This window comes from Rhinolophus sinicus, chromosome 5 (genome assembly GCF_057876585.1).
Source record: "Rhinolophus sinicus isolate RSI-liver-muscle chromosome 5, RSI-T2T, whole genome shotgun sequence".
NCBI lineage: Eukaryota > Metazoa > Chordata > Mammalia > Chiroptera > Rhinolophidae > Rhinolophus > Rhinolophus sinicus.
The window spans coordinates 10002520-10018816 of record NC_142505.1 but is presented as its reverse complement, the minus strand read 5'-3'; the positions used below and the strand labels follow the sequence as shown (position 1 = coordinate 10018816).

The window sequence follows — 16297 nt, the reverse complement described above, 5'->3', positions numbered from 1 at the left end:
GGGCAGCCAGCAAAGGCACGGAGGTGAGGCCCACAATGCAAAGTACAGCTGATATATAGGGAGCATACTGAGGTGACAGAATATTGCATTTTCCCTGAGATTCAAATTCCCTCCCTTACAGAGGCGCTAAAGGTGAAGGTAGCCAGGTCAGAAGAACCATCTGAACTATAGTCTAAGCATCTCTGCCAATAGTCACTGTGATAGGCAGTTTCCAAGATGCCCCCCAATATTTCCACCCCGTGGTAGTCACATCATTGTGTCGTCCCCTTCTACATTGTACCTGGATTGGTCTGTGTGTGATCAATAGCATATAGCAGGAGTGATGGCATTCACCTCCAGGACTAGGTTATAAAAAGACTGCAGCTTCTCTCTTGCTCTTGTGTGGTTTTCCTCTCCCTCTCTTTCCCTCCCCACCTCCTTCTCTCCCCTCAACTCTCCATCCCCCTTCGCCCCCCACTTCCTTCCTGGCAGCTTCAAGCCGAAGCCCCACAGGCTGGGCAGCACAGGAACTTGCACTGGGTGATTTAAGGTAAAGACTAATTTTTAAGAGCAGCAAATCTTTGCAAGTCACTTCTCTTTTCTCCCACTCATTTTTTACACAGAAGGGGGAACATTTGCTGGGTTTTTTTGTTTTGTTTTTTTAATTGCCTAGAGCCTTCGCATCTGCCCCCTGTCATTTGGGAACTGAGTATTATGGCACCTGCTGATTTTCAAAATAGCCATTAATCACTTAGCTCCACACTCACGCCAAGGACAAGCCAGAAATGATTATCAACTGGAGCATTGCAGAGTTAATCCAACACTTCATCTCCTGCAATGCCTGGCATTTGTTCTCCATGGCTTATGAAGCTAGTGGGTACAAACTGGAAACCCTAGAACCCAGGAGAGAAGCTGGACTGGGAAAGCCTGGAATCCAGCGCCCTATGGAGAGATTTTGCATGGTCTTTCTTCCAGTACCTAAGTCTTTGCCCACAGGTACCCTTCCATCTTGGGAAATAGCCCACAGGAGGGTACTTCCAGAACAGTGCCAGTGACTTCCCCAAACCATGGATTGTAGGTAGATTCACCTCTGCTCACTATCCCCATTAGAAAACATTACAATCCTAAACAAATTCACTTTGGATCCTAAGACTTAAAAGGACTCCACTAAACGGGCACAGGGCTTTCTCTCAAGAAACTATTTGCATCACTTTCACTCTGATAATTCTTCATTTTCATCTTGTGACAAAGCATGGACTGAGTTTGATTTTATACTCCCTTATCTGGAAGCTAGAAAGCAGGGAAGTACTGACTGTGAGCTGGTGGTATCAGGGGAAGAGCAACTCTTGATGAGTGCCCTTAAAAAAGACACAAAGTGTTAAGAAAAGGACAAAGTGAGTGGCCAGTGGACTTTGTCACTGGCTATTTGGATGGGCTGAGCTGGGCTGATGGCCAGAGCAGAGCCTCTGTGCCACCTTCAGACTCCCTTTCCATCCACTGATATGGAGGGGCTTTTGCTTCCCACCTGTAGGAAGAGGAAGAGGTGTGAGCAGTTAAGGGATGAGTGCAGAGAATGCCGACCAGGGCAGGGTGATATGGAGACAGCTCCTCTCCTGGCCCCTTGGGAGGATCTGAACACATGTGGGGAAAGGCATAAGGCCAATGAGATCAGTTCATGTGAAGCTTGATGACACTGGACACAGGCAGAGCTGCTTCAAGGCCCAGGGGATGGAGTGGGAGGCAGCTATTAGAGAAGGTCATTGTTAGCAGAGCTGAGCCCGGCTCCGGTGCCTCAAGGAAGGGGAATTCCCAAAACCATTTGCATTCCCAACTCCATCTGTTCCCACAGAATCCAATCTGTGGTTGTACACACCGGCTTTATTCTACTTGCAATTAGAATCATTGTGAAAGATCTGAGAAGAATTCGTTTCTGTCTTGTGCTTGGAGACAAACAGAAAGCTTTCGTGTCCCCAGAGTAAGCCTAGCATCATGCGGCTACAGCGAGTCCATTTCTTTCAGTCCCCTGGTGTGGTGTCTGCAACCTGTCTCTTTAAAATTCCCACAGGCACTTTACAGAGTGGGAAATGGTTTGGTTAGCATGAAGCTTAGCCATGTGGTCAGCAGAGGCCATGGACCGTCACATTACTTTCAATAATAACGTATCTGGAGGTGTCTCCAGACGGACCTTCATGGTCAGACCACACACCTGGAGAGACATTTCCGGGCGTCTCCTGTACATGTCCATTCCAAGGCCCCCTGACTCTTAAAGACGCTCATTTCCACAGAGCAGTGGTTTCTAAGTTTATTCTAAAGACGAAGTTACAAGAACCCCAATGTACAGAATAGGGAAACGTGGAACTTCCCATTAAATGAGGGGACATGGTGTCCAGAGGTTCACCAAGCCTAGTTAGAAGCCATGTGGTAACATTAACTGGGATCTTCGAATGTGATCAAATGGTTACCCTTCGTTTTGCCACCCAGGCTGATGTCTGTTTTGTTTGTGTAGAATGATGGCCAGTTATAGGGGCTCTGCAGCTCTGCTAGGATGAGCAATGCCCCTGGGTCCAACTCAGCACCCCAGGGAAATGCCAGCCATGGCCGCATGGCAGTGGTCCAAGTGGCTGCATGATTCAGGGTGTGCTGCAGAGGTTGTACACAAGGTCACTGTGTGTCCTTCAGGGGACCAGTTCTGTGATGTAGTTTGGGTTATTGTTCTTGGCTGTGGAACCTCCAAATCTGGATTTTCACATTTCCTGCAAATTACTTTCTTTTCTGCTTAAGCTAGCCAGAGTCAGGACTTGCGACGGAAAATCTGACTTTCAACAACCTCCAAAAGACGGAGGAAGAAAAGTTATTTAGTAGAAAAAGACATAAATATCTTCCAAAACAGCTATGAACCTGCTTGATGCACCCTTTCCCCCTGCTGGGTCCCCTCTATTTCCGGCTACTTAGGGTACATGTTTTGTGTGTTGTTCTTTCCGTTTGAGCCGTGACAACTATCTCAAGTTTGGGGCACATGTCTGGAGGAGCTGCTCTGGCAGACGCAGAAGACCCATGGTCCGAAGGAGCTAACTGAAAGGGGCCGGGCAAGCCTCTACCACCTGTTAATAAAACCTAGAGAATGGTACCGCATAGCCACGTTGCCCGCACTCAACCAGCCTTTGCATGAAGTGCCTCTGGGGGCCTCCAGCCTTGGTGCTGCTCCCTGAAAGCAGAGCTGGGACAAAACTAGCTGCAGGCGGTTCACTTACCAAGGCCTCGCAGGAAGCAGCAGGGAGGGAAAGGGAAGTGTGAGACAGGGAGGAGGGAAAGCCATCGTTGAGTTGGTCAGCACTGTGGGCCACTGGGGAGTCAGCCTTCTGAGAAGCCCAAGGAAAGAGCACCCCAGAACTGTCTACCTCCAGGACAAAGTGAAAAGCACTAGTAATACGCTTCTATTATCTACTCGCCAAAGGTTGCCCCAGGCGGCCCTAACCCCCAAACTTCGGATTGTATATCCAGCCTTGTGAGGGAGCTCCCACAGGCCCCACTCCGACACCCCCCAGGAAGTAAGAGCAGCCCCATGGCAGGTATGGCCCTGCCAGCAGAAGGTGCTGATGCCCGGGAACTCCACGCTCTCACAGGCTAGGCTAAGGGAAGGGACGTGCTGTGTAAGACGTCCAGTACCCTCCCACTGCTACGTCCTCTCTCACGGCACTTCATGCCCTCAGAGGTTAGTACCATCTTGCATGTCTGTTAAAAATGACTGTTACCCAAGTTTGGGCACGGTCAGTGTTATTTCTGGAACAAGCCCACATCACTAACAGAAGCAACACATCAATCCCGCTGGTTTGGCCTCTTCCTTGGGCACATCTGCAGCCTACACATCATTTCTTTGGGTTCATGACCATGAGGCTGGACAGAAGGACCGGGGTCCCAAGATCTGGGTTTTGGCCTTAGGAAGAGACCCAGCTGGGCCTTAAGCATGAGGCTCAGGCTCCTGCCCAGCTTTTTCAGAGTCTCTATTGGGGCCTGAGGAGTTTATGTCATAGACTCAGCTAAAGTGGCATCCTGCTGTCCCCTCTTCTATTATTCCTGTGTGTGGTGCTTCTCCGAGGACCTGCCAGGAAAGATGTGACTGAGCGAAGGCCTGGGTCGGCGTCCCTCGGCACTTTGACGGCAGCAGAGGGCCTGCCTTCACCCATGACATTTGTCTTGGCAAAGGTGCGCGTGATGCATTTATTCCACTGATAACCTGAAGCTCTTCTTTATGTTTCAGCCTTTTCTAGTTACCAGAACTGTTTACCTGAAGTTATTGTTTCCAAATAGTGGGAACCATCTCCTCATCCTCCTGGGAAATGCCGGTTATCAAAATTGCCAGCATATAAAGCAGTAGCACCATAAAGCCTGGGGGAGAATTCTGGCTGTAATATGTAACAGTATCTCTGAAAATGTTATCATTGACAAAGTGTCAAAGCAAATTATAAATGAAGTAAAGAGTTTGGGGTTCATTCATTTCTTCTAAGCTTAAGCTTCTATTAATTTTATTCTTCATTCCTAGTGATGCAGTAATCACTAAACACCTTCTGTCAGTGTCAAAGAATTTTCCTTAAGTCTAAAACACACCTTACTCAGTTAACCGACTTCTTTCTCCAGCCCACTAAGCAAAGGTGAGCTGTTACAACACAGCAGGTCCCCCTAATGTTGTGGGTAGGTCCTTGGAAACTGCAGCTTTAAGTGAAACGATGTATCATGAAACCGATTTGACCCTAGGCTAACTGATACAAACAAGAGGTAAGTTCCCATGGTCACCAAAACATCACTAAACTTCTAAATAAAGACCCAAAACACTTCTAATATTCAACATGGAAATAAAAGTAAGCTATATGCGTACATACATTTAAGAAAGATTAATGGAAGCAAGTAAGATTATTATTTTCCAACCCACTTATTCCAGGTCAGGACCACGGTGGGAGGACCCTCTCCCCAAGCTCAGGAGCCAGGCAGGAACCCGCCCTGTACAGGACGCCGCTCACATACACTCGGACACTCACTCAGACTGGGACGACGTAGACACGCCATTCACCTCGTGTGTTCATCTTTGGGAGTGGGAGGAAACTGGACTATCCAGAGAAAACCCACACGGACATGGAGACTACGTGCAAACGCCACACAGAGAGTGGACCCACTGGGAATTGACTTTTTCTCATCAATGTTATAACAAAACAACTTTGAATGACACGACATTATTCGGGGAATTGCTGCACTTTTTTTCTACAAGGATAAGAATGTCATTCAAATAGCATTACTGGGTCTGTGCCATATATGCATTACATACACAAAAGTTATGAGGTGGTCTCAATATAGACTGAACTGTCCCTGACAAAAAGTGGTGCTAACTCAGGGAGAAGCAGCCTCATCCAGTGCTAGAGTCGGAATCTGCCCGTCATGGTTACCCTGAACTTCAGCCCAAGCACACTCTTCCCGTCCACATGTTCTTTTGCCCAGAGAGAGCTCCTTATGCAGCCCTACTAGGGCACATCAAAGCACCTTGCGTCCAACTTTAGCTTTCATTATTAGCAAACACCTCTGTTTGTATCTGTGCCAGGATTTGTTGGTGTTTTCAACACTTATAACCTTGTTTTCTCAAAGATTAAAATTTAGAGAGAAGATTATCCCATGTCTGACATTAAAGGCCCCAGGTACACTCTGTATAACAGCTCAACAACACATGATGCAAAAGGTACTATGGTAAGCATAGCTAGGCCAGTCGGAGTGGCAGTTGCTAAGGAAGGAACAAAGAGTGTGTATTGATGTTTTGTCAAAAGTAGTCACCCCTGTCCTCAATTTTTGGAGGATTGCTCCCCCATCCCTGCAGCCATATAGCTCTGGTCAGCCTGCCACAGGCTGAGCTATTCAGTGGTTTGTCACGGGGCCTTGCCCCAACCAAATTCAGGCCAACCAGTCCCTCCCTAGGATTCTTCTTACTGAGTTGTCAAGGAGAAGTTCTTTTTCCTTTCTGACCATATGGCTATAAAAAATTAAAGTCTGGAGCTGCCTGCAACTTGGGTTCCAGCTTCCTCTCTGTACAGGGAAACTGGGAGAACAAAAACAGCGTGTAAAGAGAGGTAGGTACAAAAGTTGGGGAGTACCAAGGGACATCCAAGTCCCTCCATCAGCTCCCCCTGTACCCTTTTTGGGCAAAGGCTGAACCTTGCAAACGACAGAATCCCAATACAGAATGCTTCATAAACAGAGCTGCAAGTTGGGTCTTGAAGGCAGGTTAAGGTCTTGGGTGCATATTAAGGGAAAGGAGCATGGGGTGGGCAGGGGGAGCTGCGATGACCAGACTGAAGGACAAATGTGCTGTTCAGGAATGGGAGAGACAACCAATCAGAAATGGGGACAGGATTGTATGCTTTAGCGGATTGCCATTGTTGGAATAAATACATTCTAATTTCTAGTGTAAACGTTGAAAAGTGTCCCTCCCATGCCTGTTTCACAACTCCTTGGTTCCCATCCCCAGAGGAAACCAATGTTATCAGTCTCTTGTATATCCATACAGCATTTTTTTTTTGCACATATAAGCATTATACATAACTTGTAGAAATCTTTGCGTGCCAAGGTACTTGGTCTGCATTTAGTAGGCAACAGGGAAACAGTGTAGTATTTTATTTTCTTGAGGTATAATTTATATATAACAAAATGCAAACTTTAGATTCTTAAAAGAACTACCTGGTAAGAGTAGTGTTTTAGGAGGATTTGGCCATCAAAGAGTTCAGAATTTCATTAGGCAGGTTTAATTGCATCTTTGAGATGACAGGTAAAAAAAGATGACCTGTGGTCAAATATCAAAAGATCTAATATAGGCACAATTGGAGTTCCCAAAAAGAGGGAAGACAGAGACAGAGCATAAAATATTTAAAGAAATAATAGTCCAAATTTCCAAATTTGGTGGGAAACGTGAATTTAGATATTGGAAAAGCTTAGTGGGTCCTAAGCAGGAAAAAATGAAAAAACACACACCCTAGGCACTTCATAGTCACCCGCTAAAAACCAAAGATAAAAACAAAATCTTGAAAGAAGCCTGACAAAAGGGAAACTTTACACATAGGGGAGCAAAATTAGGAATTATTGTTGGCCTTTCATCAGAAACAATGGAGGCAAAAAGTCAGTGTAATAGCATCTTTTACACAAAGGGCTGAAAGAACCTCAGACCTACTAGAATGACTATTATCGAAAATATAAGAAATCACAAGTGTTGGTGAGGATACAGAGAAAAGGGAACCCTTGTGCACTGTTGGTAGGAATGTGAATTGGTGCAGCCACTATGGAAAACAGTATGGAGTTTCCTCAAAAAAAATTAAAAGTAGAACTACCATATGATCCAGCAATTCGACTTAGGGGTATTTATAAAATTTAAAAAATGAAAACACTTATTCAAAAAGAGATATACCTCCGTGTTTATTCGTGCCATGCACCTATAGTCAAGTAGTCAAGTCATGGAACGAATCTAAGTGTCCATCAATAAATAAATAAAATGTGGCATACACGCACACACACACATACAGATACACACACAATGGAATATTATTCAGCCATAAAAAAGAATGAAATCTTGCCATTCGTAACGACATGGATGGACTGTGAGGGTATTATGCTAAGTGAAATAAGTCGTACAGAGAAAAACAAATACTGGATGATACTATTTATATATGGAATCTAAAAAGAAAAATAATAAGCAAAAAAGAAACAAGCTCATAGCTACAGAAAACAGATTAGTAATTGTCAGAGGCAGGGGGTGGGGGTGTAGGGGGTGGGTGAAATGGGTGAAGGAGGTCAAAAAGAAAAAAAGAAAAATAGATATCTAGAAAAACAATCTGGAAATTAACACATTCCTAACAAATCAAAGAAGAAATCAGAGAAAATCAGAAAATATTTTGAACTGATTTATAATTAAAACAAAGCATATTAAGATGTGTAGCATGCAGGTAAAACAGGGCTTAGAGGTTCAGAAGGCTTTGAGGCTTAGAAAATTGTAGCTACAAATGTTTTAGAAAAGAAGAAAGCTCTTAAATCGATAATCTAAAGTTCCATGCTGAATTGCTAGAAAAAACATCAAAGTAAAACAAAAACAAGTAGACTATAAATAAGAGAATTGATGAAATAGAGAAAATTAGTAGACAATAATAAACACAATTTGAGAAAATGCAAAAATAGAAAGAATTAAGATGAGAAGTTAGTTCTAATAAAAGATTAACAAAATTAATAAACTCCTACCGATACTAATCAAGAAAATAAAAAGAACACAGATTACCAGTAGGAATGAAAGATAATTAAAAGGATAAGCAAACATAAATAACTTGATGACAATAAACAATTTAGACAAAATGGACAAATTCCATGAAAAATACAAAGTTGATAGAAAAGGAAATAAGAAATTTGATTGCCTATATATCTATTAAAGAAATTAAATATTATCAAAGTCCTTCTCATAAACAAGACTCCAGGCCCAGATGGTTTCATTAGCATATTCTATCATTCATTCAAGAAAAAAACACCAACTTTTTCAGAAAAAGGAGGAGCAGAAAACACTTCCCAACTTATTGTATAAAGCCAGCTTTTCCCTAATACCACCACTAAACAAAGGCAACATGAGAAAAGAATACTGCAGACCAATTATATCTCATGAACATACATGCAAAAATATTAACAAATTAATACATTGTGAACATGTGAGGTTTATGCCCAGAATGAGAAGTTGGTTTAAGATTTGAAAACTAATCAATACAATTCCCCATGTTAATAAAGGAAATAATCACAGGATTATTTCAATAGATGCAGAAAAAGCATTTACCTAACTTCTACACCAATTCATTATAAAAAAGAAAACTCAGCAAACTAAGAATGGAAGGGAATTTCTCAATCTGATAAAAGGCATCAACAAAATACCTACAGCTAACATCCTACTCAATGATGAAATGATGAAAGCTTTCCTCCCACAGTCAGTGACAAAGCAAGGCTATCCACTGTCACCATTTCTCTTCAACATTGCACTAGAAATTATAGCCACCGCAAGAAGGCAAGAAAAAGAAAAGCCATAATGATCAGAAAGGAAGAAGTCGAATTTTCTCTAGTCAGAGATGACATGATGGTTTATGAAGAAATTTTTTAAAATCTATGTCAATTACTAGAACTAAAAGGTGAATCTGTCAGGTCAACATTGGCGAGGGGGAATCAATTGTATATCTATATGCCAATTTAAAAATTGAAGTTTAAGAAGCAGTCTCATTGACAATAGCTTTTCAGAATCCCTGGCGTTAGGTGTGGCCTGTGACCAAACTCTGATCAATGGAATCTGACTAGAGGTGTTCTGCATCCCTCTAGGTATGGCCCAGAAAATCCTCCCAGCTGCAATCCTCAGTCCTCTCTTCCCTTCCTTATCGCTACTGGAAACCTTGTTCTGAAGATCACAGAGCCACAAGAGAGGTGCCTGGGTCCTCAAAGCCCTGCTTTAGAAGTGAGATGCCTGCTATCAGAAATAACTGCTTTGATATTCCTAATAATAAATTTATCATGCTTGATCCATTAGCTAATACAACCTTAACTGATACAGTGACCATCACTGCAGGATCAGATAAGGAAAGTGTGGTAGATGAATACTCTAGAACACCACACTGCAACTAAATGCCATGAGTGAGATATATCCACAAAGCTGTGAATACATCTTAAACTTGAGTAGAAAGATTGAGATCATATATGCAACTGCTTATGTAAATTGGAATATATCCCACTGTATATTGAAGGATTCATACATATTAAGTGCATTAGAAAGGCTGGGGTAGAATGGGAGTGGATTTTAGGGGCAAGGGGAAAAATCATGCGGCCATGTTCAATTCAGCAACTGCAAGGAAACAACACAAAGAGAAAACATGCTGGAAGACAGAAGTCTGAAAGTAGATGCTATTAGGAGTCTGTTTGATGAGCATACAAAGACGATGTTAAGGATTGTTTATAGGAAGTCCAAAGGCACAGTTTACTTTGCAGATTAGTAAATAAAAGTACACTCAGTTAAAGAAAGCACTTTGATAGTCATTGTGGCACTTGCAAAATGGGATGGTGTCTGTTTTCTGGTAGAGGCAAGCCTGTCATAACAGTGCTTGTCTATATGTTTCAAAGGCAAGTTTGTTGGAAACAGTAATCTGATAACCCACTGCTGTTCATGGGAGCCTCAAAACAGAAATGGTAGAATTACTAAGACTGTCTTCCTTTAACTAAAAACACTTGCTCTGGATCTATAAAGGAATTGCAAAGCACCCTGAACACACCTCACATGCAATGATTCATACTTGGCCTTTAGTTCTCTTCTAGAAATAAACAGCTCAAGGTTAGAGGACATTTTCATCAGGCACATAGAAGACAGAAGAAGATCTGACCCCTTAATAATCCTATTGTTTTAAATTCCTATATAAGGGAGAAGAGGCACAGTTCCAGGTTAGCCATTTAGTACGTGAATTATATATGATTTTTAAATGAGGCTCTTTAGACTAGAGACTCATCTCAGTGTCTAACTGCTGGAAAGGGTACAATAAAAATACATTTAAGGCCCCGTGGAAATAGCAACAGCCATTAAAATTGTACAACTACTTAAAGCAAAACTCGTAATTGAATGAGGTTGCTTTGATCTCATGGTAGTACTCACATATAGCTTGGAAAGGGTCAGCTCCTAATAATATAAAATACATTCTGATTGTTTGCCTACATTTGGGAAGGTGTCTGAAAGCAACTGATAACAGCAGGGAATACGCAAGTCGGATTTCATTTAAGAGAACAAAGTAATGTGATAGAGGAAAAGGTAGAGTCATCACGTTCTTATCTCATTACTGGCTTCAGCAATAAAATGTTTCAACGCACACTTGCGGGCTCGGCATTCCTGTGTATCTCGACTTCAAGGCATTAGAATCTGTGCACAGAAGCACTTTGTAAAGATATCAACATAAAATGACTTACCGTCACTGCAAAACTTTGACAGCTTGCTGAGGACGCAGGGGTCACACCCATAGCAGGTCCTCTGCAAATGAAAAACACAGAATTATGCCAGGGGACAAAGGGAGAGAGGATGCATTACCTAAGTGAGACGTTATTTAGACAAAATGTGAAACATTCACTTTGAATTGTTGTGGGGCAAGGTGGCGAGGGTGGGGGCTGGACATCAAGAGAGGTTCCCAGCTCACTCTTTCAATTAGGCCCATTTTTACACTCCAGGGTAACATTTACGTGCTTTCCTTGGCTGTGAGCGTCTGGCATAAAATAGCCTTTGGCACATCACCATCTAGTGGCAACTAGGAAGAACTCAAAAGCTCCTTTTTTTTTTTTTCTTTAAACTCATTGGAGAGGAGGAAGGGGAGTTTATGTAGCGGGGGAACCTATTTTCTTTGCATTCTAGACCCTCTCTGGAGAGGAGACACTCCACTGGACTTGAATGATAGCAGAGCAGACTGAATCCTGCCATCTTTTCGTCACCTCAGGTGAGGATAATAGTCACATCCCTAGGTTTGTTGTGAGGCTAAAACTGACTCACATCCATGCCTGGGGCAGGGGGAGCAGTCAAATATTTTCGCCAGCAACCAGTGTTAGAGCCAGTGACATTCCTCCACTTAAAAACTCAACTCACCACTCGTTAGCGTTAAACCAAACCATCTAAGCTTGTTGGGTTACCCGACCACAGCCACCCACATATGTTGGCAACCAAAAGCAGTGGGCAGAGGCACCGCACTTTCACAGAGCAAGAGAAAAGTCGATGAAGAAAAAGCTTCCATTCTCTCCCCTAGTCTGAGGACCATGATTCTTTCCATGACCTCCAAGCAGAATTATGATTTTAACCATTTCTGGTTTCACAAACCCCTCTGGGAATCTGGGAAAACACAGGTTCACCAGAAAAATGCACACAGAATCTTACATTTGATTTGGGGTGGTTCATGGACCCCCAAAGCCTATTCCCATGAAACCCAAAGTTAACACTGCTTTGTTTAAAGCCTGCAGCATCACCTGGAAATGTGAGGAGGTTTTTCCCTCCAGCCCCTTTTTAAGCCCCTTGTTTCTGGCCCTGGGGGAAGAGTTATTGGTGAACAGGGCCTCTGCTCACATGTGTTCTCATCTCTGCCCTGGGGTAGATGGACTTACCACTCACTCACTGATTAAAAGCTGACACAGCCTTTAACCTGCAGTAACCTTTTAGCACTTTCTCAAGCTCGACTCTCTCCTTCTTCTAAACCAGGAAAAGATGCCTGGGGGCTGCCCTTGGGCACTGTGATTGCTATAGTTAAGGATAAAAGGCCTGAAGTACACTGACATTAGACCCCAGCCATCTATCAGGTAATTTAGGATTTTAAACAATCAAATGAGCAATTGTCCAGGCTTGCCAGCAGGCCTAGCTACCCACATTGGCATGAAAACCACACCTTCTACTAAAGAAGCGCCTAAGTAGGGCTGACCAGAGCTGTCACCCACTGGAAACCACAGGGCTTTCGCCATCCCACTGTCATTCACTGCTGGGTCACTGCAGTTGTTGGATTGCAGTATACCTTCTCCAAACCCAGAAGTTGTACATGGCTCACTGTGATTTTAGGGATGTCACTAAACATAGATTTATATAGTTCAATAATTTTAGACAGACATTATCTGGCCTGGATGTGGGGGGTGGTTATGTACAGTCAAACATTCTGTCCTTCCCAGGTCAAATATATCACCTACCCACATGGACTGTAGCATGAAAAAAGTTGGTTTTAGTGGAGGGCATTTCATTTTCTTTTTCCTCCAAGAGACACTAAAATTCCATTTTAAAATTGTACTCTCAATTTTTCTAAATTATGTGCAAACCAAACAATGCCTCTTGGACAATCACACAGCCCAGCCACCTCTCTGGTCAACCACAGTCCTCACGGTTCCCTCTGGTCTCCCAGGTGTCAGAGCCATCTTTCATACTTTATATTCTCTTTTATGACCTCTTTATACTTCGTTACTTTCATCTACTCTTTCATCAGTTCATTCTATGGCTGTATCTACCACTGTTTATCCCATATATGCGCGCCTCTTCTGTACTTTTGCATATTTCTACTCGGTTCTTTGAGTTCTTGCTCTTGCCTCATGCTGCTAACACTGCTCATTATCTTAATGTAATTGATCATAGCTATTGTAAGTCCTTGACCGTCTGTTCCAATGGTTCTGTTTCGGGGGGTTGCTCTTCAGTCTGTGGTCTTTTACGCAATGGCACTCTTCAGGTGTGTGGTTATGGAGACTGTGGGCTACTTCCTTGAGGGTACCTGATACCCTGCATGTAATGGGTCCTGGGGAGGGCTGAGAGTTAGGTTCTCCACTCTGTCAGTCCTGGTGAGCCTAAAGGATGAGTGCAGAGGGAACCCCAGGCACCCCAGAACCACCTTTGATCTCTCTGCCAGGCAATCCACACCTTGAAACTCTTAGAGAGACTAGTCTTGGGAAGAGCTACAGAGCCCCCTCCCCTGGATTTAGAGGTGGAAGGCAGACACAGGGCTGCCTGGGGCGGCTGGTCAGCCCTCCCCTTATTTCTTCCACTCCTCACACCAGCAGGGATCCTTGTCTGTTTGCTGCCCTGATGTCACATGACCTTCCCTGGGGGCTGGGTTGCAGCTCCCAGTCCCAACAGAGGAGCAGCAGGCAATGACTGTCCCCAGGCAACATAGAGGAAAAGCTTGAACAACCAAAATCCCTTCTTCTCATAACCACCCCAGCCACCTCACATTTGCTAGCTGGGGCTGCCTCTCCCCCAGAGTTCTCAATTGTTTTGTAAGTTCCCAGATTCCATTCTTCCTACTTTATTCTCTAAGGCTGATTTTTCTGGAGCAGTTAACAGCCCACGTTGTTCATCTGGATTTGACAGGAATCACCTACTTACCCTTTTTTTAAAAAACTTATTGGGGGTAACATTGGTTAATAACATTATATAAGTTTCAATAAGTCAGAAAAGGACAAGAACCATATAATGTCACTCATATGTAGGATATAAAAGGGACACACACTTATTCTAGTTTTGACCAGTTGACAAGCCTCAAAGTTCACTCACCATCTTGACTTTAATGAAAAATAGAGCCCCTGAAACTCCATTGCAGGATCAACAAAGCCACAGCCAAGGATTTTAAGTCCAGCTCTTAGGTGGACAGATCTCTGGTCAACTCCACTTTCAAACCAGCTACCCTGACAGTATACCTCTTGAGTAAAGAAAGAGGAGAAATGCAGACAATTTGGTTTCTATTTTATGTGCTATGGTACTAACTCAACATGTTCCCGTAATTGTTTTTAGAAATACAGTAACCACACGCAGACAAAAAATACAAATATATTACTTAGAAAAGCATTGTTCCCAAAAGAATACAAGGAAAAGAATGTGACTCTGGATTATTTAAACCTCTATGAGCTTAATTAAGACGACACTTCAGACAGGCTTGTAAGAATTAAAGAAAATGTGTCTAGTCTAGTCTGGCAGAGAATAAGTACTGAGAGTTCCCTTTCACAAGCTGCTTCCAATGGTCTTCTTACTCCTGCTATTCAGAACAGCCTTCAGACATCTAGAAAAATATACCAAGGACTCAATCCAATAGTAAGGAAGGCTGGGGACTCTGTCACTAGCAGTTCTATGTTACAGAAAATTCGATGGAGAAAAATCATACATCTCACACCTAGTGTCATCCATCTTCAATGATGCATAATTCATAAGGTTATAATTAAAAGGTGATGGGGGTAGATTGCAGGTCCCCATAGAGGTGCCACTCAAAGCTCTAGCTTTTAGTGTGCCAACTGGTTCTGGGGGACCCATGCCAAGAATGTGGTGGGATGCTTTCTGCCAAAAACAATAATTTAATCAACATGGAAGGGCTGACCAAGCTGGGTTCCTGAACCAACACAACCTTTAGGATTACAAAGGAGTCTTTTTGGGTTTTCTGAACCTGTGCCATGGGGAGACAAGAGAGATAGATGGAGACACACCTGGAGAGTTGCCAGAAGGAAATGACCTACCGTGTTTCCCCAAACATAAGACCTAGCCGGACAATCAGCTCTAATGCGTCCTTTGGAGCTGATTGTCCAGCTAGGTCTTGACTTACTTTCAGGGAAACATGGTACCTCTGAGAGAGGAGAGACTCTATGGAGAAATAAACCAGCCAGTTGGGCCATCTATCTAGACATGTGGAAGGTGTGAAGTCGATGGGCTGAACCATTCTGTGAAGTCACCACAGCTGTCTCTGCCACAGGAAAGTGGGGCAATGGATCGCTATGAGGCCAGACCCCCCAATACCACCCTTCCATTAATTAGTTATGGAAGTCTGAAATCTGAATTTCAGTTGTCGAGTCTGCAAGGGAAGAGCTCTTGTCCTTTTGTGAGAGACTCAGAGTGGTTAGGGTAAACCGGATGATCACTGAGCCCCTGTCAGCTCCGTGTCTCCAGCATCTCAAGCACCTGGTACCGTGGGCATATTTCAGTTTCCTTTCAATAAGGACCAAGCATTGTCTGCATATCTGCTGCAGTGCTCATCATAGATTAGAAGACTGCATTTCCTTTGTAATCAGCACTGAGTAGCTACTTCGCCCTAGGCACTGAGGTAACTCAGCGTGAAGTCATGGGAACGTGTGACTTGTTTTCTGCTGTCAGTGTGTTTGGCCACCCAAAGAGGGAGGGGTCACAGTAAAGGAATTAACTGTAGATTAAAAAGTAATAATAATAATACCCTCTATCAAAAATAGAACTCAGCATGAAACACTTTTGATCCACATCCTAAACAAACACGGGAAAAGCCAAGGTCTTTGGCCGTTTCCGTCCCACCCACCTTTTCCTGGGTTGAATGCAGCCCCATCAGCCAACCCAATGCCAGGGAAGAAGTACAAGGACATCTCCAGGTTTAAAGGCAGTGGGGTTCTCTCACTGAGCGTTTTCATTACAGTAGCAGTGGCGGAGGACGGAAGGGAAAGAGGAGCCAGGGAGGTCTTACTGCGCAGAGGGAGCTCTGCGGCAGGACTAACACTGGGCACCGGTTGTCTGGTTTGGGTGCCTCGTCCGGCTGCATTGACGATTCAGGCTGGGTGGCCAAGGAGAGAGATGTTCTAGGCTAATAAGAAGGGAGTGAAGCCAGGGCTAGCAAACCAGAGGAGGTGCCCAAGGAAGCACTAGCTTTTGTTAGATAATGCTCACATTTGACAGGACTCAATCCTGGCTTATCGCCAGATCCACTATAGCCATGAAACAGAATCAAGACCCAGTACCTGAACTGAGTTGAAAACAAACCTGGGACTTTACTATCAACCAAAATAC

At 43.6% G+C, this 16297-nt stretch overlaps 1 protein-coding gene across 1 annotated transcript in view; it reads right to left on the bottom strand.

The window, feature by feature from the left end:
* Positions 1–16052, bottom strand: part of LOC109443415 (tubulin beta chain-like) — a 64067-nt gene extending 48015 nt beyond the window's left edge. The window contains 2 exon segments of the mRNA XM_088798851.1: positions 10969–11029; positions 15978–16052. Of these exon segments, the coding sequence (XP_088654977.1) occupies positions 10969–11029; positions 15978–16052 (136 nt within the window).
* Between the last annotated feature and the right edge of the window lie 245 nt (positions 16053–16297).